Source organism: Dreissena polymorpha, chromosome 9, assembly GCF_020536995.1.
Source record: "Dreissena polymorpha isolate Duluth1 chromosome 9, UMN_Dpol_1.0, whole genome shotgun sequence".
NCBI lineage: Eukaryota > Metazoa > Mollusca > Bivalvia > Myida > Dreissenidae > Dreissena > Dreissena polymorpha.
In genome coordinates this window covers 71,437,813-71,464,716 of record NC_068363.1, presented here as the reverse complement: position 1 = coordinate 71,464,716, position 26,904 = coordinate 71,437,813, and the positions used below count along the sequence as shown (strand labels likewise).

General features: G+C 37.7%; 1 protein-coding gene across 2 annotated transcripts; it reads left to right on the top strand.

The window, feature by feature from the left end:
* The first annotated feature begins 3,437 nt into the window (after positions 1-3,437).
* On the top strand, positions 3,438-26,646 carry LOC127844943 (transmembrane protein 143-like). 2 transcript variants are annotated; one of them, XM_052375507.1, is made up of 7 exons: positions 3,438-3,702; positions 9,050-9,204; positions 17,028-17,198; positions 17,922-18,081; positions 20,117-20,311; positions 21,040-21,658; positions 25,403-26,646. In XM_052375507.1, exons 1-7 carry the CDS (start codon positions 3,661-3,663, stop codon positions 25,717-25,719), a joined length of 1,659 nt encoding a protein of 552 aa, XP_052231467.1. In that variant the 5' UTR covers positions 3,438-3,660; the 3' UTR covers positions 25,720-26,646. The 2 variants fall into 2 exon arrangements, with proteins under 2 accessions (XP_052231467.1, XP_052231468.1); XM_052375508.1 differs by having other exon boundaries at positions 3,439-3,702; positions 9,050-9,192.
* Positions 26,647-26,904: the final 258 nt, after the last annotated feature.

Here is a 26,904-nt window from a genome sequence, read left to right as displayed (position 1 = left end):
CTAAAGTGTTGTAATAATTAAAGTTTTGTATGAGCATCAAAAACAGTGTCAAATTCATACCAGTGCCTATTTAGTAGCAGTAGGCCTTATATGGTCTACTTGTGGTAGAAATAATGCATTTTGTATAATACAACATACATAAATTAAAAAATATAGCTGCCCATACAGTTCAATACAATGTTCAATTAACTACACTATGCAAAGTTGAAATATGACATCAAGCTTGGAATAATCTTTTCAATAATGAATAATATGCTGTTTTAATTTATAAGTGAAATAGACACTTGCATATAAAAACTGATTTTACATCAAAACTAAATGTTTAATTTGATTTTTAGCTCCACTGGCCAAAGGTCATGTGTCCATCGTGCATCCATGCATAAACTTTTCCTTTAAACATCTTCTCCTAAACTACTGGTCCAATTCTGATGAAATTTCTTAGGAATGTTCCTGGGGTGAACCTCTTTCAAATTTGTTCAAATTATGCCCCTGGGGTCAAATTTGACTCTGCCCTGGGGTCACAAAATTGAAAATTTGCTTAAATAAGGCCTATTTTGTGAAAACTTTCAAAATCTCCCGTCCATAACCATTGGGCCTAGGGCTATCAAATTTGGTATGTAGAGACATCTAATAGTCCTCTACCAAATTTGTTCAAATTATACCCCTGGGGTCAAATTTGACCCTGCCCCGGGGGTCACAAAATTGAACATATGCTTATATAGGGTAAATTTTGTGAAAACTTTACAAATCTTCTCGTCCATAACCATTGGGCCTAGGGCTACCAAATTTGGTATGTAGTGGCATCTTATAATCCTCTACCAAGTTTGTTCAAATTATGCCCCTGGGGTCTAGTTTGACCCTGCCCCGAGGGTCACAAAATTGAACATATGCTTATATAAGGCCTATTTTGTGAAAACTTCAAAAAAATTCTTGTCCATAACAATCCGGCCTAGGGCTATCAAATTTGGTATATAGTGACATCTAATAGTCCTCTACCAAATTTGTTCAAAATTAATCCCTAGGGTCAAATTTAACCCTGCCCCGGGGGTCACAAAATTGAACATATGCTTATATAATACCTATTTTGTGATAACTTAAAAAAAATCTTGTCCATAACCATTAGGCCTAGGGCTACACAATTTGGTATGTAGAGACATTGTATAGTCCTCTACTTAGTTTGTTCAAATTACGCCCCAGGGGTCAAATTTGACCCTGCCCCGGGGGCCACAAAATCAATTATATGCTTATATAGTGCCTATTTTGTGAAAATTTTAAAACTCTTCTTGTCCTTAACCATAAGGCATAGGGCTACCAAATTTGGTATGTAGTGACATGTTATAGTTCTCTACCAAGTTTGTTCAAATTATGCTCCTTGGGTCAAATTTGACCCTGCCCGGGGTCACAAAACTGAACATACACTTATATGGGGCCTATTTTGTGAAAACTTTAAAAATCTTGTTGTCCATAACCATTGGGCCTAGGGCTACCAAATTTGGTATGTAGTGACATCTAATAAACCTCTACCAAATTTGTTCAAATAATGCCTCGGGGGTCAACTTTGACCCTGCCCGGGGGGGGGGGGTCACAAAATTGAATAAACGCTTTTAAAGTGCCTATTTTGTGAAATCTTTAAAATCTTCTTGTCGAAAACCATTTGGACTATGGCTACCAAATTTGGTATGCAGTTACAACATCTTGTAGTCCTCTACCAAGTTTGTTCAAATTATGCCTTTTGGGTCAAATTTGATCCTGAACCGCATGTCACAAAATTGAACATTATATACGCTTATATCTTGCTTATTTTTTGAAAACTTAAAAAATATTCTTGTCCTTAACTCTAGGACCTAGGGCTACCACATTTTGTATGTAGTGAGATATAGTAGTCCTCTACAAAGTTTTCTCAAATTATGCCCCTGGGGTTAAATTTGACCCAGCCCAGAAGGTCACAAAAGTGTACATGTGCTTAAATAGGGCCTATATTTAAGTATTTGCACATGCAGAGAAATTTGTTTCAACCTTTTTTCAGCAGTGGAGCGATACAGGGCCATCATGGCCCTCTTGTTTAAATACTCAAAAAATGAAACCGGTTTCATGCTTGCATGAACACAGTTTATAAATGCTGTCAGAATTATAAAATATGTAAGTACTATAAATACAAATGCCAGGGAAAAGTGCTTTTTGTACTAAAAAATTTGAATGAATATTACAATAATACATTCTGAATACTTTAGTATGTAATAAACAGTTTTGTCTGAGAAAATCACTAAATTTTATATATTTATTCAAATTCACATAAATCATATTTCAAAAAAACATAATTACTTCAAATCCTTTCACACAATACTGAAAAAAATGCACAGTTTCTGATTGTTATTGATTCTTTATTAATTTATACATGTACCATTTTTTAATCTTGATGCATCCTCAATTGTATAATGCTCTGGAGGTCACTGGTGTGATCCCCAGTGTGGGAGCATTCTTAAGAAATCTCCAAGAGACACCCAAGTGCTGGTTCTAGGCCCAGAAAACGAACTCCAGAGCATTTTACATACATGTACGTAGTTAGTACTTTAAATTTAATCGAACTAAAAATGGGTTAAAACTAACAACTGAAACCCTTATTAATACATTTTATTTTGAATCAAGCAAATGTGCAAATTCATTAAAAATAATGAGTACAATTTAAAAATTCTACTTTAAAGTAATCATGATAATTTAGATCTTCAGAATATTTAATGATGATAATGATACAATTATATATTCCCTAAATGATAAAAATAAAACATGTAATGTTAATTGATGAAAAAAACGTTTTAATTTTATCAATATCATGGTAATTACAACTAGATACAGGCAATTAGATCAGAAACGTGCATTAATTATATTAATGAACAACCCAGACATTTGTAGTGATTTATGGTCACTATTTGATTAACGTTCTATACATGACCTGTCATAAAAGGTATTTTTTAGCCAGTATTACAATCGGCAATGATAGTCTGTATTGCATACATATTCCAACGTCTATTATCGATTCGCTTCCTCAAACTGAACAAATATTTAATGTTTACATCGCGAAACGTAATGCATCTAGTTTCACTTTCGGTTTGGTTGGTTTTGTAAACACCGTAATTTCATCTTAAAAATTGGATGATAGGGTGATTAAATAATAATGGAAAAGTAAATCGCTTGGATAATAGGTCAAAATGCAACACAAATGAACGTTAATAGTGCTATTAATATCAAAGTTTCGGTTAAAAGTTTGGCGCTAGTTCAACGCGCATCGTATACAGCCTCATAACAATAGACTGACAACCTTTTGGGTAGTAAAGTAGTAATACAAGGCAATATGGCGACCGTTAGCCACGAGGCCTATCTTACGGAGGAATCCGAGATAGCCGATGTATCACGATTGAACGCGAACACAATTTCATAAGCGTTTATGTATGTGTCGTAAAAGCACAACTTGATTATCGCTTAGTTTGCAACAGTCAAAACACCATATACTTCATTATAATGAAATATATTTCGAATATACGTTAATAAAGGTATTTTATTTAAAATAAATGAAAACATAACGCTCTAAGTAAGTTATTTCAACAACCACTCTAATCGGTATAATCGGTGGAAGAAGAAGCACGACGAAGGTCAACAATCAAAATGGCGAGCTTTGTTCGGAGAGCCGGTGAACTCTCTCAAAAGGTGTGCAATAAAATCTAAATCGACATTTAACACTATATTTCACACAGGATAATTGCACTTATATTAGCATCGTAGCTCCATTACATGTTTTATGCAATAAAATAATTATGTTAAACAAGTCATGTCAAAATGAAATGTCAAGACTCCAGTGCATAATTATTAAATCTGACCCTTACACAAGGAAGATACAGGTGGAGACACGACAAGGTCCTCCAAGATCTGGCAGAGATAGTAAAAAGGGAGAGGCGAAAGAAGAGGACTGTGAAAGAGACCGGGAAGATGCAGTTTGTAAAGGAAGGGGAAACCATCAAGAAGCAGCAGACTCAAGCAGCATCGATCCTAGATCGTGCGCAGTCATGGGAGATAGTTGTTGACCTGAAACGAAGGCTGGTTTTCCCAAGTGTAGTACAGACAACACATCGCCCCGACATGGTGATCTGGTCGGCAAAGGACAAGTGTCTGGTGATGGTTGGGCTAACAGTTCCTTGGGAGTCGCGCTGTGATGAGGCGATGGAGAGGAAAACGGCAAAATATGCTGATCTGCAGAGGGAATGCAAGGAGAAGGGGTGGCACACGTGGCTATTCCCAGTGGAGGTCGTCGTCCGAGGCTTTCCGTAAAAGTCTCTCTGGAGACTTTTCACTGCATTTGGCCTGAAAGGAAGAGACAGAAAGCGAGGGGTCAACAGACTTGGGGATGCAGCGGAGAGAGCATCAATATGGCTTTGGCTAAGGAGAGAAGAGAGGAGCTGGCAGCTGTCTACTGACACGTAGGGGATTGATCAACCCCTGCCGACCCACCACCAGGAGAATGTATTGAGATTAATGGGTCCAAACATTCAGTGATCGGTGGCTCTCGACTGAGGATGTCAGTAGTCCAGCAGTTTAACGACTGTTTACATCTCATGACATGAAATTGTGTCACTTAAGAAGTTAAGTGCACAATGACATAGTGGATATGGTGTCTGCCTAGCGACTGGAGGTCATGGGTTTAATTCCCACTGTGGGAGTATGTTTTTATATCACCCTCAAAGACACCAATTACTACACAGGCAATGGACTAGAAAGCCATCTATCGGCATGTAAAAGCCAAAACTGGTATCTTCAACGTATCTATGAGTTCTTTCTCCAATGGATCGCTATAAGATTCATAACCATGCCATCTCAGATCAGTCTCACACACCCACAATGTACAGTCAAAAAATAATTTGACAAAACATGTACATCACACTCAACTCTTTGTCAATCAATCATCAATAAAATAAATCAATTGTCAAGGGTCGCAATAATGTAATGTATATGGTGTCAGCATTGCGACCAGGAGGTCATGGGTTCAATCCCAACTGTGGGAGCTTTCTTATGATCTCCCATAAAGACACCAAGTACTGGTTCTAGACCCAGGAAACAAACTCGAAAGCGTTGAAATAAGCCTGAGGTTTCCATGCAATTGAGATAAAATAAATTGGTTTGAACTCAATCAATTATCAAACAAATCAATCAATTTCATTTTACTACATTCCACTGAGTTATATAACATAGCATATCCATACTGCAGTAACCGTGTAGAATATTAACTATTACAAATGGTTCTGCCACTCAGTTTACAGTAGCATAAAAATTTAATGTCCAGGCCATGATTAGAAAAAAGGTGAATCAAATCACGATGAAGAATATGAGTGTCAAGTAATTACGGTTCGGACTCATAATGACATGAAACAATTTTTTGCTCAAAATAGTCTTATAGATGCTGAATCTGTATCTTTTCAGATTTTTCTTGTGTTTAAATGTGTTGTAAAAATGGCAATTCAAGATCTGCCAGCCTTGTCTGGCTTTTTTTAATGATCAGGGGGGATTATGTGGTTATCTCCGCTGTCTGTCCTGGCCACTATCTCCTCCTACACTATTAGAACTAGAACCTTGAAACTTAAACACATGGTAGCTATGAGCATTTGTGCGACAGTGCACTATTTGGAATTTAGATCTGACCACTGGGTCAAAAGCCGTTGGGATACGCATCTGCCGCGGCCGGGCCATTTCTTGTTTGCATTGTGACTCTAAAGCATTTACAATTATCTCTGGAAATATTTGATTATACTTTTTACCTATGAGCAAACACAGAAAGCTCTGTAAACTCTGTCATTGAGCAACAGCCATCAGATAATTTGAGAAATCTACATAAACTGACATTAAACACACTTTTAAGTACTAAGACAACTTCAACTCTTTTATCATTAGTCTTTTTAAGCTTGACTTTTTAAAGATACGGCAAGCTGTTCTACTTGCCCTGGCATTGGGCTGGGCTTCCAAGTTGGTTTTCAGTTTTTGGATAAGCAAGTTTCTTGGGAATGGCCTGAGGGATTTAATTAAATTAACATTACACATGTAGCGATCAAATTGAAATGGCCTTATGGGTTTGGTAACTCTAGTTTGAAGATTATCATAACAAACAGCCTTTTTTGCACTTTGAAATTTTACATAATAAAGATACAAACTGTTTACAGCTCTTCAAACTTAACATCATGATAATCATCATGAGTAGGGTTTCATATTATGCTTAGACGTTTTTTGGGTAAACTAGTTTCTTAGAAATGCTCTGTAGGAAATATATTTTAATTCTATAACATGTATTCCCTGTATTGAAATGACCCAATTATCCAAGTTTTGTAACTCTAGTTTTAAATTTGTCATAATTTACTGCAATTTTAGCTCACCTGAGCACAACGTGCTCATGGTGAGCTTTTGTGATCTCCTTTTGACCATTGTCCGTCGTGCGTCGTCAACATTTTGCCTTGTGAACACTCTAGAAACCACATTTATTGTCGGATCCTCACGAAACTTGGTCAGAACATTTGTCCCATTGATACCTCGACTGAGTTCGAAACTGTGTCATGCTGGGTCAAAAACTAGGTCACTAGGTCATAATAAAGGAAAACCTTATGAACACTGTAGAAGTCACATTTGATGCCAAATCTTCATGTAACTTTGTCAAAATGTTTGTCTAAATGATATGTTGGGTAAGTTAAGAATGGTTCCGGTCCATTGAAAAACATGGCCGACAGGGGGCGGGGCGGTATTCCTTATATGGCTATAGAGAAACCTTGTGAACACTCTAGAAGTCACAATTTTTGCCCAGTCATCATGAAACTTGGTGGAAACATTGGTTTCATTGATATCTCGGACGAGTTCGAAAATGGTCCAGATCTGTGAAAACACATGGCCCCCAGGGGCGGGGCAGTTTTCTCTATATGCATATAGTGAAAACATGTGAAATCTCTAGAAGTCACATGTTTGGTCCAATCTTCATGAAATTTGGTCAGAACATGTGTTTTCTGGATATGACGGTTGAGTTTGAAAACGGTTACGTTGGCTTGAAAAACATGGCTGCCAAGGGGCAGGGCATTTTTCCTAATATGGCTATATATGGCTATAGTAAAATCTTGTTAACACTCTAGAGGCCACATTTATTGTCTGATATTCATGAAACTTGGTCAGAAGATTCATCTCAATAATATCTTGGACAAGTTTGAAAATGATGCCGGTTGGTTGAAAAACATGGCTGCCAGGGGGCAGGGCATTTTTCCTTATATGGCTATAATAGTAAAACCTTGTTAACACTCTGGAGTCCACATATATTTTCCGATATTCATGAAACTTGCTCAGAAGATTTTTTCTAATGATATCTTGGATGAGTTCAAAAATGGTAACCTTTGCTTGAAAAACATGGCTGCCAAGGGGCGGGGCATTTTTCTTTATATGGCTATATGTGGCTATAGTAAAATCTTGTTAACACTCTAGAGGCCACATTTATTGTCCAATCTTCATGAAACTTGGTCAGAAGATTCATCCCAAGAACATCTTGGAAGAGTTCAAAAATGATTCCGGTTGGTTGAAAAACATGGCCACCAGGGAGCGGGGCATTTTTCCTTATATGGCTATAGTAAAACCTTGTTAACACTCTAGAGGCCACAATTATTTTCCGATCTTCATGAAACTTGGTCAGAAGATTTGACCCAATGATATCTTGGATGAGTTTGAAAATGGTTTTCTTTGCTTGAAAAACATGGCTGTCAAGGGGCGGGCATTTTTCCTTAAATGGCTATATATGCCATTATATGGCTAGAGTAAAATCTTGTTAACATTCTAGAGGACACATTTATTGTCCAATCTTCATGAAACTTGGTCAGAAGATTTATCCCAATAATATCTTGGAGGAGTTAAAAAATGATGCCCTTTGGTTGAAAAACATGGCCGCCAGGGGACGGGGCATTTTTCCTTATATGGCTATAGTAAAACCTTGTTAACACTCTAGAGGCCACATGTATTGTCCAATCTTCATGAAATTTTGGTCAGAAGATTGGTCTCAATGATATCTTGGATGAGTTCAAAAATAATTATGTTTGCCCAAGGGGCGGTCTTCATCAAAGTCGGTCAGAAGATTTGTCCCAATAATATCTTGTTATCTCAGGTGAGCGACTTTGGACCTTTCAGGCCATCTTGTTACACTTTGAAATTAATTAGTTATAAAGGCAGATAACACATTAAAATTTAAATACTGCTATCAGACTTCAGTTAGTAGATACCCTCACTAAGACCTCCTCTCTCCCAACACCTATTCCCACCCCCACCCTCATACACCCTGGGATTGCGACTCGGGTCAAAATTACTCTTAATAAAAATAGCAATAAGAATTAACCTTAATTAACCTACAGATCTTGAAATAAATCGGTACATATGTTCAGACTCTTTACAAACATTAAAAAATCCTGTAATTTTGACCAGCCTTTAAGCGTGACAATGCTTGTCTACCAGTACATCTGATAACAAACAATGCCCTTAGCGCCTGTTTTTACTCAATGTGACTTAATTTGCTCCTGTAATGTACCAAAACAGAATTTTATGGCCCCGGTTGAGTGGCATATTGCAGTCACACTGTTTGTCCGTCTGTCCGTCCGTCCGTCTGTCTGTCACTCTGTCTGTCCGTCACACTTTTGCGTTTAGGTTTCAAAAAATGCTTATGACTTCTATGTCCCTTCAGATGTAACCTTCATATTTGGAATGTATGTGTATATGGACATGGCCTTTCCATACGCACAAACATTTTGAACCCCTTTACCTTGAACTTGGGGTCCGCGTTAAGGTTTCGAAGTCTGTGTTTAGGTTTCGAAAAAAGCGTTTTTCGGGGGCATATGTCTTCCGATAGAGACAGGTCTTGTTTTTAATACATTATGTTTTCAGTAGAGAAATTTGCTACTTTAAAAAAATTGTTGCCATTCAGCGACACTGGTGATTGGCAGCGATACTCCAGACTGTGGCAAGACATAAAACAAAAAAATCTTTATGGCCATTCTAGGTGCTCCCAACCTACAAGGCGGTGTACCGGAAGGTGAAACCCCAGGTAGTGAACACCTCCAGGTATGTTGCTAAGCGACTGGGTCCGCCCCTGCAGCGTTCGTCCAGGTATCTCCTCAATGCAGCCAGACCTCATGTACAGAGGTATGATAGTCTGTAAGTTGGTGCAAGGGGTTCTGTTACAACTTCCTTTTTAATCGGCATGTCCATTTGCTGAACACTTTTTGAAATTTATATTTGATTTTGATGTCTTTAGTTTTAATTTATTTATTTAAGCTTGATTGCATAGAAAGCCTAAGGCTTATTTGAAACGCTCTCGAGTCCTATTCCTAGGACCACAACCATTACATGGTGTCTATCTGGAAAATCTAAAGAACGCTCCCACAATGGGGATCACACTCATGACCTCCCGATCGCTAGTCGGACTCCATATCCACTACACCACTGTGACTCATTGGTGTCTTTAACTTGAACCTTTAATCAAAACTAATAAATTTGATGTATACAGGTAAACAACATATTCTCAATGACTTTGTCCCATATTATAAATCAATTTATCAAATACTTATGACAAACAGAGCCATGACTTGACAATAATGATGGGAAGTATTTGTCAACAAAAAATTCACATATGTTTACTTTCAGCTGTCCCAGCAGGAGAAAAACCTTATTAAACGTTCTATGGTCAACAAAAATGTGTGGTGTTCAGAGTTCTGAACAACCAAATATTATCATAAATACATTACCTGGTATATGAGATGTATCAGTTATTTTTTTTGCTCTGTGAAATGATTTTTATTGTATATTTATTATGCCCCCCTTTGAAGAAGAGGGGGTATATTGTTTTGCACATGTCGGTCTGTCGGTCCGTCCGTCAGTCGGTCAGTCCGTCCACCAGATGGTTTCCGGATGATAACTCAAGAACGCTAAGGCCTAGGATCATGAAACTTCATAGGTACATTGATCATGACTGGCAGATGACCCCTATTGATTTTCAGGTTACTAGGTCAAGGTCACAGTGACTCGAAATGGTAAAATGGTTTCAGCATGATAACTCAAGAATGCTTAGGCCTAGGATCATGAAACATCATAGGTACATTGATCATGACTGGCAGATGACCCCTATTAATTATCAGGTCACTAGGTCAAAGGTCACAGTGACTCCAAACAGTAAAATGGTTTCCAGATGATAACTCAAGAATGCTTACGCCTAGGATCATGAAACTTCATAGGAACATTGATAATGACTGGCAGATGACCCCCTATTGATTTTCAGGTCACTAGGTCAAAGGTCAAGGTCACAGTGACTCGAAACATTAAAATGGCTTCTGGATGATTACTCAAGAATGCTTACGCCTAGGATCATGAAACTTCATAGGTACATTGATCATGACTGGCAAATGACCCCTATTAATTTTCAGGTCACTAGATCAAAGGTCAAGGTCACAGTGACTTGAAACAGTAAAATGGTTTCCTAATGATAACTCAAGAATAATTAGGCCTAGGATCATGAAACTTCATAGGTACATTGATCATGACTGGCAGATGACCCCTATTGATTTTTAGGTCACTAGGTCAAAGGTCAAGGTCACAGTGACAAAAAATGTATTCACACAATGGCTGCCACTACAACTGACAGCCCATATGGGGGGCATGCATGTTTTACAAACAGCCCTTGTTTTAGAAAGAATTACATATTCATTATATCTGTATATATTGTGTTATGCATTCCATGCAATAATGATTTTTAGCTCATCTGATTGCTCAGGTGAGCTTTTCTGACCGGTCTTTGTCCGTCGTATGTCCGTCTGTTCGTAAACATTTGCTCGTAAACGTTTTCCACATTTAGAGGCCACATTTCATGTCGGATCTTCATGAAACTTAGTCAAAAGCTTTGCCCCAATAAAATCTCGGCCGAGTTCGAAACTGGGTTGTGCTGGGTCAAAAACTAGGTCAATAGGTAAAAAAAAAGAAAAACCCTGTAAACACTGTAGATGTCCCATTTCATGCCCAATATTCATGTAACTTTGTCAAAATATTTGCCTTAATGATATGGTGGTCGAGTTCAAAAGTGGTTCTGGTCCGTTGAAAAACATGGCTGCCAGTGGGCGGGGCAGTTTTCCTTATTTGGCTTTAGCGAAACCTTGTAAACACTCTAGAAGTCACAATTTTTGCCCACTCATCATGAAATTTGGTCAAAACATTGGTTTTATTGATATCATGGATGAGTTCAAAAATGGTCCAGATCGGTGAAAAAACATGGCCGCCAGTGGGCGGGGCATTTTTCTCTATATGTATATAGTGAAAACATGTGAACACTCTAGAAGTCACATTTTTGGCCCAATTTTCATGAAATTTGGTCAGAACATTTTTCCTTGATATGAGAGTTGAGTTCGAAAATGGTTCCGGTCACTTAAAAAACATGGCTGCCGGGGGGGGGGCAGTTTTCCTTATTTGGCTATAGAGAAACCTTGTAAACTCTCTAGAAGTCACAATTTTTGCCCACTCATCATGAAATTTGGTCAAAACATTGGTTTTATTGATATCATGGACAAGTTCAAAAATGGTCCAGATCGGTGAAAAAATATGGCCACCAGTGGGCAGGGCATTTTTCTCTATATGTATACAGTCGCAACTGACCTAACGGCCACCTGAATTTACTGGTCACCTGCAGACAACGGTCAGTCTGGAATCCCCCCGACGAAAAACACTCTATATTACACTTGAATTTAACGGCCACCTGACCATTACGGCCAACGGCCACTATATTCCACTCCGAAATTCATGTTTGACCTGAAATCAACGGTCACGCGTCAGTCGTCTCGAGTCGCGAAAATTAAAAACACAGCACATTATTTGTCCGTCTATTTTGCGTTTAAAGCGTCTGAAAGCGGTAATTGTCTATGATATTATAAAAGCGGCCCGCTGTGAGTAAACAAATTATAAGGTGTTGAGAAGGTTTCTTTTCCGGGGATAATTGTGGGGGTATCTTCAAAAGAAAATATATCAGAGTTTATGACTTGTTGAAAGTAATTATCGCTAAATTAAATGACCGCTATTTCTTTGAATTAGAACGGTACAATTACACCGTACTATCGGTTTATGACACGGAATCCGCTTTTTAGACTTTTACGGACGTGACGTCAACGGAACATGAAAGCTTTATTTACTAAATGAATGAGATGCATGAGTAAACAATTAAACCAGCGTTGATAAAGTCATTGTTTAATTAAAAATATGAAATTAAATCAATTTAAAAGATATTATTCTCTATTATTCAATGTACACGCGTAAGTTAATGCTGTTATTATGATTTGTTAATGCAATGAGCATTTGTTTGACACTGTATGCAAACGTCTGGGTGGGGTTTTGGCCCAATTTTCATGAAATTTGGTCAGAACATTTGTGTCCTTGATAGGAGAGTTGAGTTTGAAAATGGTTCCGGTCAGTTGAATAACATGGCTGCCAGGGGGGGGGCAGTTTTCCTCATTTGGCTATAGAGAAACCTTGTAAACACTCTAGAAGTCACAATTTTTGCCCAATCATCATGAAAGTTGGTCAAAACATTGGTTTTATTGATATCTCGGACAAGTTCGAAAATGGTCCAGATCGGTGAAAAAACATGGCCGCCAGTGGGCGGGGCATTTTTCTCTAAATGTATATAGTGAAAACATGTGAACACTCTAGAAGTCACATTTTTGGCCCAATTTTCATGAAATTTGGTCAGAACATTTGTTTCCTTGATATGAGAGTTGAGTTCGAAAATGGTTCCGGTCACTTAAAAAACATGGCTGCCGGGGGGGGGGGGGAGTTTTCCTTATTTGGCTATAGAGAAACCTTGTAAACACTTTAGAAGTCACAATTTTTGCCCAATCATCATGAAAGTTGGTCAAAACATTGGTTGTATTGGTATCTCGGACGAGTTTGAAAATGGTCCAGATCGGTGAAAAAACATGGCCGCCAGTGGGTGGGGCATTTTTCTCTATATGTATATAGTGAAAACATGTGAACACTCTAGAAGTCACATTTTTGGCCCAATTTTCATGAAATTTGGTCAGAACATTTGTTTTCTTGATATGAGAGTTGAGTTCGAAAATTGTTTCGGTAAGTTAAAAAACATGGCTGCCGGGGGGAGGGGGGGGGGCAGTTTTCCTTATTTGGCTATAGACAAACCTTGTAAACACTCTAGAAGTCACAATTTAAAAAACATTGGTTTTATTGATATCTCGGAAGAGTGCGAAAATGGTTCAGATTGGTGAAAAAACATGGCCGCCAGTGGGCGGGGCATTTTTCTCTATATGAATATAGTGAAAACATGTGAACACTCTAGAAGTCACATTTTGGCCCAATTTGCATGAAATTTGGTCAGAACATTTGTTTCCTTGATATGAGAGTTGAGTTCCAAAATGGTTCTGGTCAGTTGAATAACATGGCTGCCGGGGGGGGGGCAGTTTTCCTTATTTGGCTATATACAATCCTTGTAAACACTCTAGGAGTCACAATTTTTGCCCAATCATCATGAAAGTTGGTCAAAACATTGCTTTTATTAACCAGGTTTTCCGAAGGAAAAAACTGGTTATTAGATTGGCGAATGCGAGCGGGCTGGCTGGCTGGCTGGCGGGCTGGCTGGCGGGCGGAACAAGCTTGTCCGGGCCATAACTTTGTCGTTCATTGTGAGATTTTAAAATCATATGGCACATTTGTTAACCATCATTAGACGGTGTGTCGCGTGAAAAAATTACGTCAATATCTCCAAGGTCAAGGTCACACTTTGAGTTCAAAGGTAAAAAATAGCCATAAATGAGCTTGTCTGGGCTATAACTATGTCATTCATTATGAGATTTTAAAATCATTTGGCACATTTGTTCACCATCATGGGACGGTGTGTCGCACGAAAGAATCACGTCAATATCTCCAATGTCAAGGTAGCCACGACTAAAAATAGATTTATTTTAAAACAAACTTACAAAGGGGGTTAATTTTGTTTGTTCATTTCAAAAGTTCAGTTTGAGTTGTCTCCCTTTATCAGATTTTTTTTCACAATGAAAACCTGGTTTTGTGACAATTTTGTCCCTTGTTGATATCTCAGACGAGTTTGAAAATGGTCCAGATAGGTGAAAAAACATGGCCGCGAGTGGGCGGGGCATTTTTCTCTATATGTATTTAGTGAAAACATGTGAACACTCTAGAAGTCACATTTTTGGCCCAATTTTCATGAAATTTGGTCAGAACATTTATTTCCTTGATATGAGAGTTGAGTTCCAAAATGGTTCCGGTCAGTTGAATAACATGGCTGCTGGGGGGGGGGGGGGGCAGTTTTCTTATATTTATATAGTAAAAAAAGCTTGTGAACACTCTAGTATACAAAATCCTTGTAAACACTCTAGAGGTCACAATTTTGTTTCAGATTTTATGAATCTTGGTCATAATATTTATTTTTGTAAGCAAAGTTTGATGTTTGGTAAGGGGGGGGGTCAACTCAAAATATAGGTCACCAGGTCAAATCTTACAAAAACAAAAACACTCCATATGCCAGAGTTTTGGTTCAATAATGATGAACGTTGACCAGGATGTTTGTCTGGACAATATCTAGGTCAAGTTTGGCGTTTGGTAAAGATTGAATGAACCGACTCCTCTCAGGTGAGTGAACTAGGGGCATCTTGGCCCTCTTGTTAATATACTTGTTGGTATATCGCTATTGTTAGCTCATCTATTTTTTGAAAAAAAATTATGAGCTATTGTCATCACCTTGGCGTCGGCGTTGGCGTTGGCGTCGGCGTCCGGTTAAGTTTTGCGTTTAGGTCCACTTTTCTCAGAAAGTATCAATGCTATTGCATTCAAACTTGGTACACTTACTTACTATCATGAGGGGACTGGGCAGGCAAAGTTAGATAACTCTGGCGTGCATTTTGACAGAATTATGTGCCCTTTTTATACTTAAAAAATTGAAAATTTTGGTTAAGTTTTGCGTTTAGTTCCACTTTTCTCAGTAAGTATCAATGCTATTGCATTCAAACTTGGTACACTTACTTACTATCATGAGGGGACTGGGCAGGCAAATTTAGATAACTCTGGCATTCATTTTGACAGAATTATGTGCCCTTTTTATACTTAGAAAATTGACAATTTTGGTTAAGTTTTGTGTTTAGGTCCATTTTATTCCTTAAGCATTAAAGCTATTGCTTTCATACTTGCAACACTTACTAACTATCATAAGGGGACTGTGCAGGCAAAGTAATGTAACTCTGACTGGCATTTTGACAGAATTATGTGCCCTTTTTATACTTAGAAAATTGAAAATTTGATTAAGTTTTGTGTTTAGGTCCACTTTATTCCTACAGTATCAAAGCTATTGCTTTCATACTTGCAAGATTTATGAACTATCATAAGGGGACCGTGCAGGCAAAGTTATGTAACTCTGACTGGCATTTGAACGGAATTATGGGCCCTTTATACTTAGAAAATTGAAAATTTGGTTAAGATTTATGTTTTGGTCCACTTTACCCCTAAAGTATCATAGATATTGCTTTCATACTTGGAACACTCACAAACTATCATAAGGGTACAGTAAAAGGACAAGTTGCATAACTCTGGTTGTCATTGTTACGGAATTATGGCCCTTTTTTGACTTAGTAACTTTTAATATATGGTTAAATTTTGTGTTTCGATCCACTTTACTTCTTAAGTATCAAGGCTATTGCTTTCAAACTTCAAATACTTACATGCTATCATGAGGTTATTGTACCTGGCAACTTTAATTTTACTTTGACCTTTGAATGACCTTGACTCTCAAGGTCAAATTATTAAATTTTGCTAAAATTGCCATAACTTCTTTATTTATGATTAGATTTGATTGATACTTTGATGAAACTACTCTTACCTGACATACCACAATAGACTCCACCCAAACCATCCCCTGTGCCCTCCCCTCCCCCCCTCCCCCCTCCCCCCCCCCCCCTATTTCCCCCCCCCCCCTTTTTTTTTTTTTTTTTTTTTTTTTTTTTAAAGATCATCTCACAAATGACCACCACACCCTCACACTATACCCCCACCCCACCCCCCCCCCCACCCCCACCCCCCCCCCCAATTTTTTTTTTTTTTTTTTTTTATTTTTTATTTTTTTAAGATCATCTCACAAATTACCACCACACACCCTCACACTATACCCCCCCCATTTTTTTTTAAAAATGGTTATGTTTGAAATACCGTCCAACCATCGCACCCCCAACCCCCCCCCCCCCCCTGATTTTTTTTTTTTTTTTTTTTTTCGCTTTTTTGGAAGATAATGTAATAAATGTCCACAACCCCACACTATACACCTCTCTTCACTCCACTCCTCCCTCCTTTGTGATTGAAAATGAGAGTCCCTTCACCTTTAAAAAGAAAATAGATGAGCGGTCTGCACCCGCAAGGCGGTGCTCTTGTTAAAATATGCTATTGTAAATATTATTTTATTTCAATAAGTTAAAATAAGATTACTTAATTGTGATGCCTTTTAGATAACATCCTTTCCCACTCAGAAGCAAAGTGAAAATGACTATGTGCAAACAGCATAAAACCAGAACTGCCTGCAAGAAACTTGCAGGCTGTTCTGGTTTTATGCTGTTTGCTGCTCATCAGTATCTAAGTGTCGGAAAAGAAGCCTTTAAATCTTGAATCTAGTAAGAACGGTCTTCAATTACATTTAACTTTCTAAGGGAAGAAAAATATGTCAAAATAAGTATCTAAGTGGTTAAGGTTTAAACCCATAACTGAAAAAAACCACTACATGTCCAGAGGGCATGGTGTTTTACAAACTGTATATGCATATAGACGCCTACAATAATGCTAAGAAGTCTTTATACAATAAGCTTAATTTCTATTATAAGTGTGTGTTTTAATATCACCAATAATACCAACAATATATTGATTCCAAATTGTATTATTTCTTTACATTATTTGAATAAGAATAAGATTTATATGCTGTTTTAATGTTAAAGAACCACCTCAGTGATTGCTGCAAAACTTGAGCCTCACACGAAGTCCTTGAAAGAGTCTTTCAATCGGCGTCTACTCTCTGTGGCCCCGGGCCTTAGTGTGACCAGACAAACTGAGGCCCTTACAGAGGGGCAGGTCCCTGAAGCGGCCCCAGAGGAAGAGGATGATTTCAGGTTGTAATTGTTGTGCATTTTCATTGGTTGTTCTTAACCTTTTCCCACTCAGAGGCAGTGTAAAAATGGCTATGTGCAAACAGCATAATACTAGAACAGCCTGCGAGGCATCCGCAGTCTGTTCAGGTTTTATGCTGTTAGTTGCTCATCAGTATCTAAGGGTTGCAAATGAAGCCTTTAAAATTTGAATCTAATAAGAAAGGTCTTTAATTAAATTGAACTTTCTATGGGACTACTAATGTGTGAAAATATGTATCTAAGTGGTGAAGGGTTAAGTAGTTAACTTCAGTTTGTGAACATATTCCAAGTTCTTTAGTTGTTGTGATGTTTTTTTTTCCCTAGAAGTTCAATATTGATTGAATTGAGAATTTGAGACATGCTTTTGTTACATCTACCAGGCCTCCAATTCTCAAAACTTCCAATCTAAGTTTCTGACTTCACCAGTCAAAATAAGGTTTTAAACTGAATTTTAAACCAATATATATTTACAATAAATAAATTAGGTTTTTAAACATTGTTGATGCTTATTTTATTGTTATATGAACACAGTGAGCTAAATCTAGTGCATTTATTACTGATTACAGAATTGTATAGGAATCGAGCCTTGTTGGTTAAGGCTTGTATTTTGTTTCTTATGTCTTACTAAAGTTTGCAAAACTGTGTATTGTAAAAGTTTAGAGGTAGAAAACCTTGTACTAACAAAGTAACATTTTGGGAATGCAGGGAACGGTACATCCCTCTTACCCGAAAGTCTGTCATCCGGCAACTCATGCAAAAAGAGGACTTCCTGACAGCTGAAGAGAAGAAGTACTATGAAGATTTCGCCCTGAGCTTGGACTCTGCAATAGTCAACAAGTATAACGGTGTCCTACAAGAACTGAAGGTATGTTTTTAAGCTTTTAATTGAGTCATGTTCTGACAAAACTGGGCTTAATGCATGTGTGTAAAGTGTCGTCCCATATTAGCCTGTGCAGTCCGCACAGGCTAATCAGGGATGACAATTTCTGCCTAAACTTGATTTCCGGGACTTCCTTGAAACTAAAAATACCATAAAAGCGGAAAGTGTCGTCCGAGATAAGCCTGTGCGGACTGCACAGGCTAATCTGGGACAACACTTTATGCACATGCATTATGCCCCTTTTTCTCAGAACATGACACAAGTAAAAAGAGCCTCGCTCTAAGAAAATTTGAGTCGCGTTCTGAGAAAACGGGGCTTAATGCATGTGCGTAAAGTGTCGTCCCAGATTAGCCTGTGCAGTCCGCACAGGTTAATCAGGGACGACACTTTCCGCTTCAATGGTATTTTTCGTTTAAAGGAAGTCCCTTTTAACCGAAAATCTTGTTTAAGCGGAAAGTCTCGTCCTTGATTAGCCTGTGCGGACTGCACAGGCTAATCTGGGACGACACTTTACGCACATGCATTATGCCCAGTTTTCTCAGAACAAGACACATTTAGCTTCATGTGTGTGCGTAATAAGGACTGCTCATGCTAATCTGGGATGACACTTTCTGCTTAGACATTACTTTTAAATATGCCTCTAAATTTCATACTCATATGACTCAGTTAGTCCTAACGTTGAGATTAGCTGTTAAATCTTGATATGTTCCAAATATTTAGTATTTTGTTAAATATGTCTATAGAAAGTCACCTTGACAAGAATTGTCAAAATAATTACAATTTATGCTTCTATTTTATGCAGTATTTTTGTTCAATGAAATTTCTATGATTTTATTGAATTTATTCCTATGAAATACAGTTAAAACTAAAAAGTACATAACTTTTGTTGCACACTTTTTGTATGTACAAAATGCATATCAGGTCAACCTCTTTTATTTTCAAAATTACACAATGGCTACACATTAGATGATCTCTACTGTTTTTCTTTATCGACCTTAAAAAGATTACATGAACGAAGATTTGACATTGTCGTTTTGCTCAGGAACATATTGAACAAGGGATAGCCAAGTGTACCTATATATGAGACAGTCTTGGAAAACTGGGCTTAATGGATGTGCGTAAAGTTTTGTCCCAGATTAGCCTGCGCAGTGCGCAAAGGTTTATCAGGAACAACACTTTCTGCTTTGATCTGCTTGTTGCAAACGGGTTATTCTTACTGAATAGACTTTCTTTGATAAAATCACAAAGACAAAGTTTATTCATCAAAGAAAATACCCTTACGTTCACTTACTTCCAAAAGCAAAACAATTCGAATAGACTACTAAACCAAAATACACACCCATCCGTATGCTCTACACACACAAATTCACATCAAAATAGGCACGCTTATTCTGAAATGATTTTACACGAATAAGCTAGATCTACATGTAGATCTAAATCCTTCGTCTCACCGGTTCCATCCGAGGTAAGTAGTCCATAGAATATGCACTTTTTCATAATTACATCCACGATACATAAACACGAAAAAATGCGAGTTTTCAATGTTTTATTCCCAGACATCGCATACTTGTTTCGTGTACAGCTAAAGATGACATCACACAAATGACGCAATAAGTATGTCATTTTATGACGCAATCAATAAGCTGATTCATTTTACGGATGGCGAAAAATTATGTCCCGCGACTAGAACTACAGGTTGTAGGTTGTATTTATAATTTTAAAGCCAAAGTTTTCTCAACTCTTGAGATTTCTTTCGAAAAATCATTCAGTGGTTGAATAAAAAGTAGTCCGTGCACGCGACAGGTATATCCCACAGTGTTGGAGACAGGCTAGTATATTCCATAAGGTGTTATACCGTCAATGTCGCGGTGAAAATGGGATAGATGCTAAGCTGATCTGGTACAACACTTAAAGCACATGTATTAATCTATGTTTTCCCAGAGCGTGGCTAACATAGATCATGTTTTCAGCTTTATAAATAATAAAATTGTACCATCCCACTACATGCACAACATTTCAGAATCTGTTTGACCCAATCAATCCTGACAAGGACACGATTGAGACGCGGAAGTGGAATCCACGAGAGCGACAGGACAGCGAGTTCTGGCTGCTGCAGAGGCTAGAAGACCTCATGGAGAAGGCCAACTTTCACGAGCTTCCCCAGCCCCTAGTGGAGCGGGCCATGCAGGAGCATGAAGTGGGGGACGGCATACGGGTATGATACATTTGGGCCATGCTCTGTGAAAAGGGGGTTTAATGTATGTGGGTAAAGTGTCGTCCCAGAATAGCCTGTGCAGTCCAAAAACTAGATTTCTGCTAAGAAGAAACCCCCTTTTCACAGAGCACGGTCCATTTGTTGATTTACTAGTAGCTCATGCTTATATGTTTTTTGTTGACTTTGGTTGTACTTAAAAGTACAAAGGGTACTCTTTAAGTATACTTTAATGTACCCCAGATACGGAATGAATACTTTAAGGCACCCAGCCATACTTAGGGGTACTGTTTTTCTTTAATTTCCATACACCTTTTACTTTGTAATAAGCCCCGGGCACATAAAAGTTGTTCCTGAGCAGACAATGACCAATCAAGCTGTACTGACGTCTAATTTACTACCTTTTCCTATTTGCATTGTTTCATACATGATCTGATATGCTATGGTATGTTTACATATCACAAATAAATAATGGTGACAATTTCAATTATTCCGCTCTTACAGGTTTTTAAACTGACAGATATCTTGACATAACTTGTAAAAATTTTACTGTGGCAGATTTCAAATAAATAATAAATAAAATTAATGTAATTTTTCAAATACTTAGTTGCAACCAACACCCTGTATTTTTCTACTATAAAAAAAGTAAAAACTGAATGTCAAAGTATAATTAGCTGTAGTAAGTAATAATAAGTAATAAGTATAGTGTTTATTTACCATTATCTTTTTAGGTGGCCATACATACTGCAAAATATGACGTACTTAAATTCTGGGCGTTAGGCAGGGAAAAAATCCCAGTGACACTTCCATGGTATAGAGCCTTGTTCCAGAAACCCGAGACAGTGAAACCAAAACTGTATTACAAACGCATAGTAGTGGCCATTAGATTTAAAAGAGACCAAAAACTAATCCTCAAGTCTTTCAAAGAAATTCCTGTGAATTCATTGGAAATGATTCTCCCAGATGGTAAATTAAAAATAGGTAAATTTGACAAGGGAATCTTCACAGCCTCCGTAACGTTGGCGACATTGGGTGTTATTGCTAAGATAGTGACTGTATTAGCCTCGATGAATGTTGACTGGACACTTATGATGACCGGAGTTACAGGTCTGGTGGCAGCTCAGCGTTGGACTTCATACAAAAACAAAAGGAACCAGTATCTGGCGGATCTTTCCCGTCTCCTGTACTTTAAAAATGTGGCAAACAACCGCGGTTTGTTGGCGTTGTTGGTGGATAGGGCGGAGGACGAGACATTTAAACAGGCCCTGCTAGTCTACACCTTCCTACTGGCCAACCGACCTGCATCCATGCTGGACCAGAGAAGTCTAGAGATGTCACCCAATGAGCTGGGTATGTTGCTATGAAGCTATGTACTCGTACTCTCAGTTTTAAACACAGAAAAAAGTTGGCTCTTTTTTTAACATTATCAGTCTCCATGTAGACAAATTGTAAAACTATTAAATAACAACACAAAGAGAAATCTTAAACCAAAGCACAGTGAATTAAAATATATTGCGCTTTTCAATTGCAAAATTGTTGTCAGATCACTTTTAAATTGCAATCATTTTTGCGTAGTATTGTTTTGAAATCAATATTATTCTATACAATGAGTAATTGGTAGCTCATAAATATCTTTACTTAAATGGCTGTGTTAAAACTCATTGTGATTTTTGAGGGTATACCCTATCATTTTAGTATGTCAGGAAAAAGTTTTACAAGAACACTTCAAAAAGTGTTTCAGACTCAGTAAGATTTTTTGGTTAAACTTACTTTAAATTTCACAAAAGGGTTATGTTAAAGTCTTGTAAGGGTAAGGCTAAAGTGTCTTAAAAGTTTTCAAAAGGTTTAAATTTAAATTTTTTCAAAAAGGTCAAGTTCAGTTCCTTAAAAGATTTAAAGTCTTAAAAGATATAAAAGTTTAGTGTCTCAACAGGGTTGAGCTTAACCAACTTAAAAGGTTTTAGTCTTTAAGTTAAAGTGTCTTAAAAGTTAATGCGCATTAATCTGGTTGAGTATTTCTATTGTCTAATAATTAGACAATAGAAATACTCAACCAAGTCGAGGCCCAGCTCCAGTTAGGGATTTGAAAAGGGCAGGGGGGGGGGGGAGGCTATTTTGTCAAAATGGCACTTTTAAGCGGGCAGTATTTTGTCGACAGGGCATTTTTGAGTGCACTGTCGTATCCAGAATGCTCACTGTTGGATATTCATTTTATAACTAATTGTTAGTATATATTATTTCCATTATTATTAAACCATCAAAATAACATATCTACAATGAGTTATAAATAAATATCAATGTAATACGAGATTAATAAATTATAATACGTCTAAAAAAAATAAATATATATATATAAAAATTAAGCAATAAATGGGCAGGGCGGGGCCTCGGAAGGGCAGGGCGGGCGCCCTTCCATTTAGGCCTAGCTGGAGCAATAAGACTAAGATTTTTATTTTTTTAGCTCATCTATTTTTTGAAAAAAAAATTATGAGCTATTGTCATCACCTTGGCGTCGGCGTTGGCGTCGGCGTCCGGTTAAGTTTTGCGTTTAGGTCCACTTTTCTCAGAAAGTATCAATGCTATTGCATTCAAACTTGGTACACTTACTTACTATCATGAGGGGACTGGGCAGGCAAAGTTAGATAACTCTGGCGTGCATTTTGACAGAATTATGTGCCCTTTTTATACTTAGAAAATTGAAAATTTTGGTTAAGTTTTGTGTTTAGGTCAATTTTATTCCTTAAGTATTAAAGCTGTTGCTTTCATACTTGCAACACTTACTAACTATCATGAGGGGACTGGGCAGGCAAAGTTAGATAACTCTGGCATGCATTTTGACAGAATTATGTGCCCTTTTTATACTTAGAAAATTGAAAATTTGGTTAAGTTTTGTGTTTAGGTCCACTTTATTCCTACAGTATCAAAGCTATTGCTTTCATACTTGCAACACTTATTAACTATCATAAGGGGACTGTGCAGGCAAAGTTATGTAACTCTAACTGGCATTTGGACGGAATTATGGGCCCTTTATACTTAGAAAATTGAAAATTTTGTTAAGTTTTGTGTTTTGGTCCACTTTACCCCTTAACTATCATAAATATTGCTTTCATACTTGGAACACTTGCAAACTATCATAAGGGTACAGTAAAAGGACAAGTTGCATAACTCTGGTTGTCATTTTTACGGAATTATGGCCCTTTTTTGACTTAGTAACTTTTAATATATGGTTAAATTTTGTGTTTCGATCCACTTTACTTGTAAAGTATCAAGGCTATTGCTTTCAAACTTCATATACTTTCATTCTATCATGAGGTTACTGTACCTGGCAAGTTGAATTTTACCTTGACCTTTGAATGACCTTGACTCTCAAGGTCAAATTATTAAATTTTGCTAAAAATGCCATAACTTCTTTATTTATGATTAGATTTGCTTGATACTTTGACAAAACTACTCTTACCTGATATACCACAATAGACTCCACCCAAACCATCCCCCGTGTCCTCCCCCCCCCCCCCCCCCCGAACCCCCCCCCCCCCGTAATTTTTTTTTTTTTTTTTTTTTTTTTTTTAAGATCATCTCTCAAATGACCACCACATCCTCACACTATACTATACCCCCCCCCCACCCCCCAAATTGGTTTTTTGAACGGTTAAAAAACACAAATATTTATTTTTATTATTTTATGTTTGAAATACCGTCCAACCATCGTACCCAAGAATACCCCCCCTCCCCCCCCCCCTAATTTTTTTTTTTTTTTTTTTTAAGATCATCTCACAAATGACCACCACATCCTCACACTATACTATACCCCCCCCCCCACCCCCCCCCCCCCCCCCCCCCCCCCCGAATCCCCCTCTATTTTTTTTTTTTTTTTTTTTTTTTGTTAAGATCATCTCACAAATGAGCACCACACCCTCACACTATACTATACCCCCCCCCCACCCCCACCCCCCCAACAATTTTTTTTTAAACGGTTAAACAACACAAATATTTATTTTTATTATTTTATGTTTGAAATACTGTCCAACCATCGCACCCAAGAATACCCCCCCCCCCCCCCCCTCGAATCTCCCCCCCCCCCCCTATTTTTTTTTTATTTTTTTTTTAAGATCATCTCTCAAATGACCACCACATCCTCACACTATACTATACCCCCCCCCACCCCCCAAATTGGTTTTTTTGAAACAGTTAAAAAACACAAATATTTAATTTTATTATTTTATGTTTGAAATACCGTCCAACCATCGTACCCAAGAATACCCCCCTCCCCCCCCCCTCCCCCCCCCCTAATTTTTTTTTTTTTTAAGATCATCTCACAAATGACCACCACATCCTCACACTATACTATACCCCCCCCCCCCCCCCCCCCCGAATCCCCCTCTATTTTTTTTTTTTTTTTTTTTTTTTTTTTTTTTAAGATCATCTCACAAATGACCACCACCACCCTCACACTATACTATACCCCCCCACCCCCACCCCCCCCCCCCAATTTTTTTTTTTTAAACGGTTTAAACAACACAAATATTCATTTTTATTATTTATGTTTGAAATACTGTCCAACCATCGCACCCAAGAATACCCCCCCCCCCCCCCCTCGAATCTCCCCCCCCCCCCCCCCCCTATTTTTTTTTTTTTTTTTTTTTTAATATCATCTCACAAATGACCACCACACCCCTCACACTATACCCCCCCCACCCCCCACCCCACCCCCCCCCCCCCCCCCTATTTTATTTTTTTTTTGAAACAACACAAATATTTATTTTTATTATATTATGTTTGAAATACCGTCCAACCATCGCACCCAAGAATGTCATAAATGTCCACGCCCCCACACTATACACCCCTCTTCACTCCTCCCCCCCCCCTCCTTTGTGATTGAAAATGAGAGTCCCTTCACCTTTTAAAAGAAAATAGATGAGCGGTCTGCACCCGCAAGGCGGTGCTCTTGTTAAGTTTTGATGTTGTCATAAGACAATTATTGTTCTACTTAGATACTTTTAACTGAGAAACATTGTTTGAAACATTCATTGTGTACTTGTATATATAGGTAATAAAGTTGTTATTGTTTAAATACCTCTGTGACTTCCATTACAGGTGGACTCTCAAGACTCCAACTAGAAGAGCGTGTTGAACAGTACATTTATAAAGTAACAGGCACACAGGTGGAAGTGGACTCAGCAGAAGCAATAGTGCTCCTAAAAAAGTTCGGCATCGTTAGTGAACATGATGAAAAACTGCACGTGCTCCCCCTACAGGCAGCCATGCGTAACCTTCCTCAACAGCCCCAGTCTCTTGTTGCCCGTGCCTCAGAGGGTGACATCGCCGAGGGCTATGATCGTGATGTGTTTGCTGAAACTGAGGAGCAGTACGAGAAAGAGGAACAAGTGCAGAAGAGGGTCGGATGGTTTTAGTGGGTTTTGTGGATGGTTCTTGGTTGTGTTTGGATGTTTTTGAAATTTCTAGCAGTGGATTTAATGTTTGAATACTATACATGCTTACTTTAAAGCTTAAAATATTACAGTGTGAAGTGCTGTTGCGAAATGTGTATTATAACGGTCGATTTTAGTTTTAAATAATGAAAAAAAAATTATATGTTAGTTTGAATCTTGATTAATGGATGCTGGATTTTAGGAAGTTAATGCACAATGAACACATGTACATGATCCTAGTGACAAAGGATTAAAGCATATAGGGTCAGTTGTGAGGTTTTGAGGATGCAGATTTCAATTAAGGACTTGCATTCAAGAAAATTGTGCCAGGTTTTGATTATAAATCATCACATGTTAATTACATTATTATTATATAATTAGTTGTTTATAGGTACTCCTATTTATACAAGTATTTATTATTTAATAGATCCTTTTCTCAGATTAATTGCAAGTGTTTTTATTGACAACTCTATTAATTCTGTAGAATAGTTAAGATGCCTATGACCATTTGTTCATGCAGCACCCACTCTTGATAATCATGTATTGATGAATAAGCCTTTGTATTGAACGTATTGTGTACATGATATGTGTACCGTTATTGGTCTTTTTGGAGTAACAAACAGTTGCTGGACTTTTGTACGTCTTCAAAATTTCGCCATCTAATGATTTGAAGGCGGTATTGGATATGTAGCATAAGTAAATGTTTGGTATGCATGCATTTGTGTTTTTTTTGGTATTTTGATTTTGTAAACCAAAAAAGGTCAATTTTCAGTTAACTAATTCACCCACTCACACATTGACATAAGTGTGTGCAGTATGGGGATTGATATGCAGCTATGCCTGAATATATGACCATATTTTGTTTTATTTTACTGTTAAGTTATGAATATGAAATAAACATCGAATTATTCTTTTTATGGTCAAACTTGATGGAGTCCTTAATGCTGCATAATGTTAGAATTAGAAATGTGTGACTGTTTTCGAAACACCGCTGCTTTTTGAGTGTGAACCACAGCTATCATTTCCAGCCTAAATGTTGATGGGCTTTGAGGGTAATTCAAAGGAAAGCAACTGGTCTGGCTATACATACGCGACTTTTTTTACATGACGTTTATTACATAAATAATGTCCGGTAATGTGATTACCTACCAAACTCGTATACCCCTA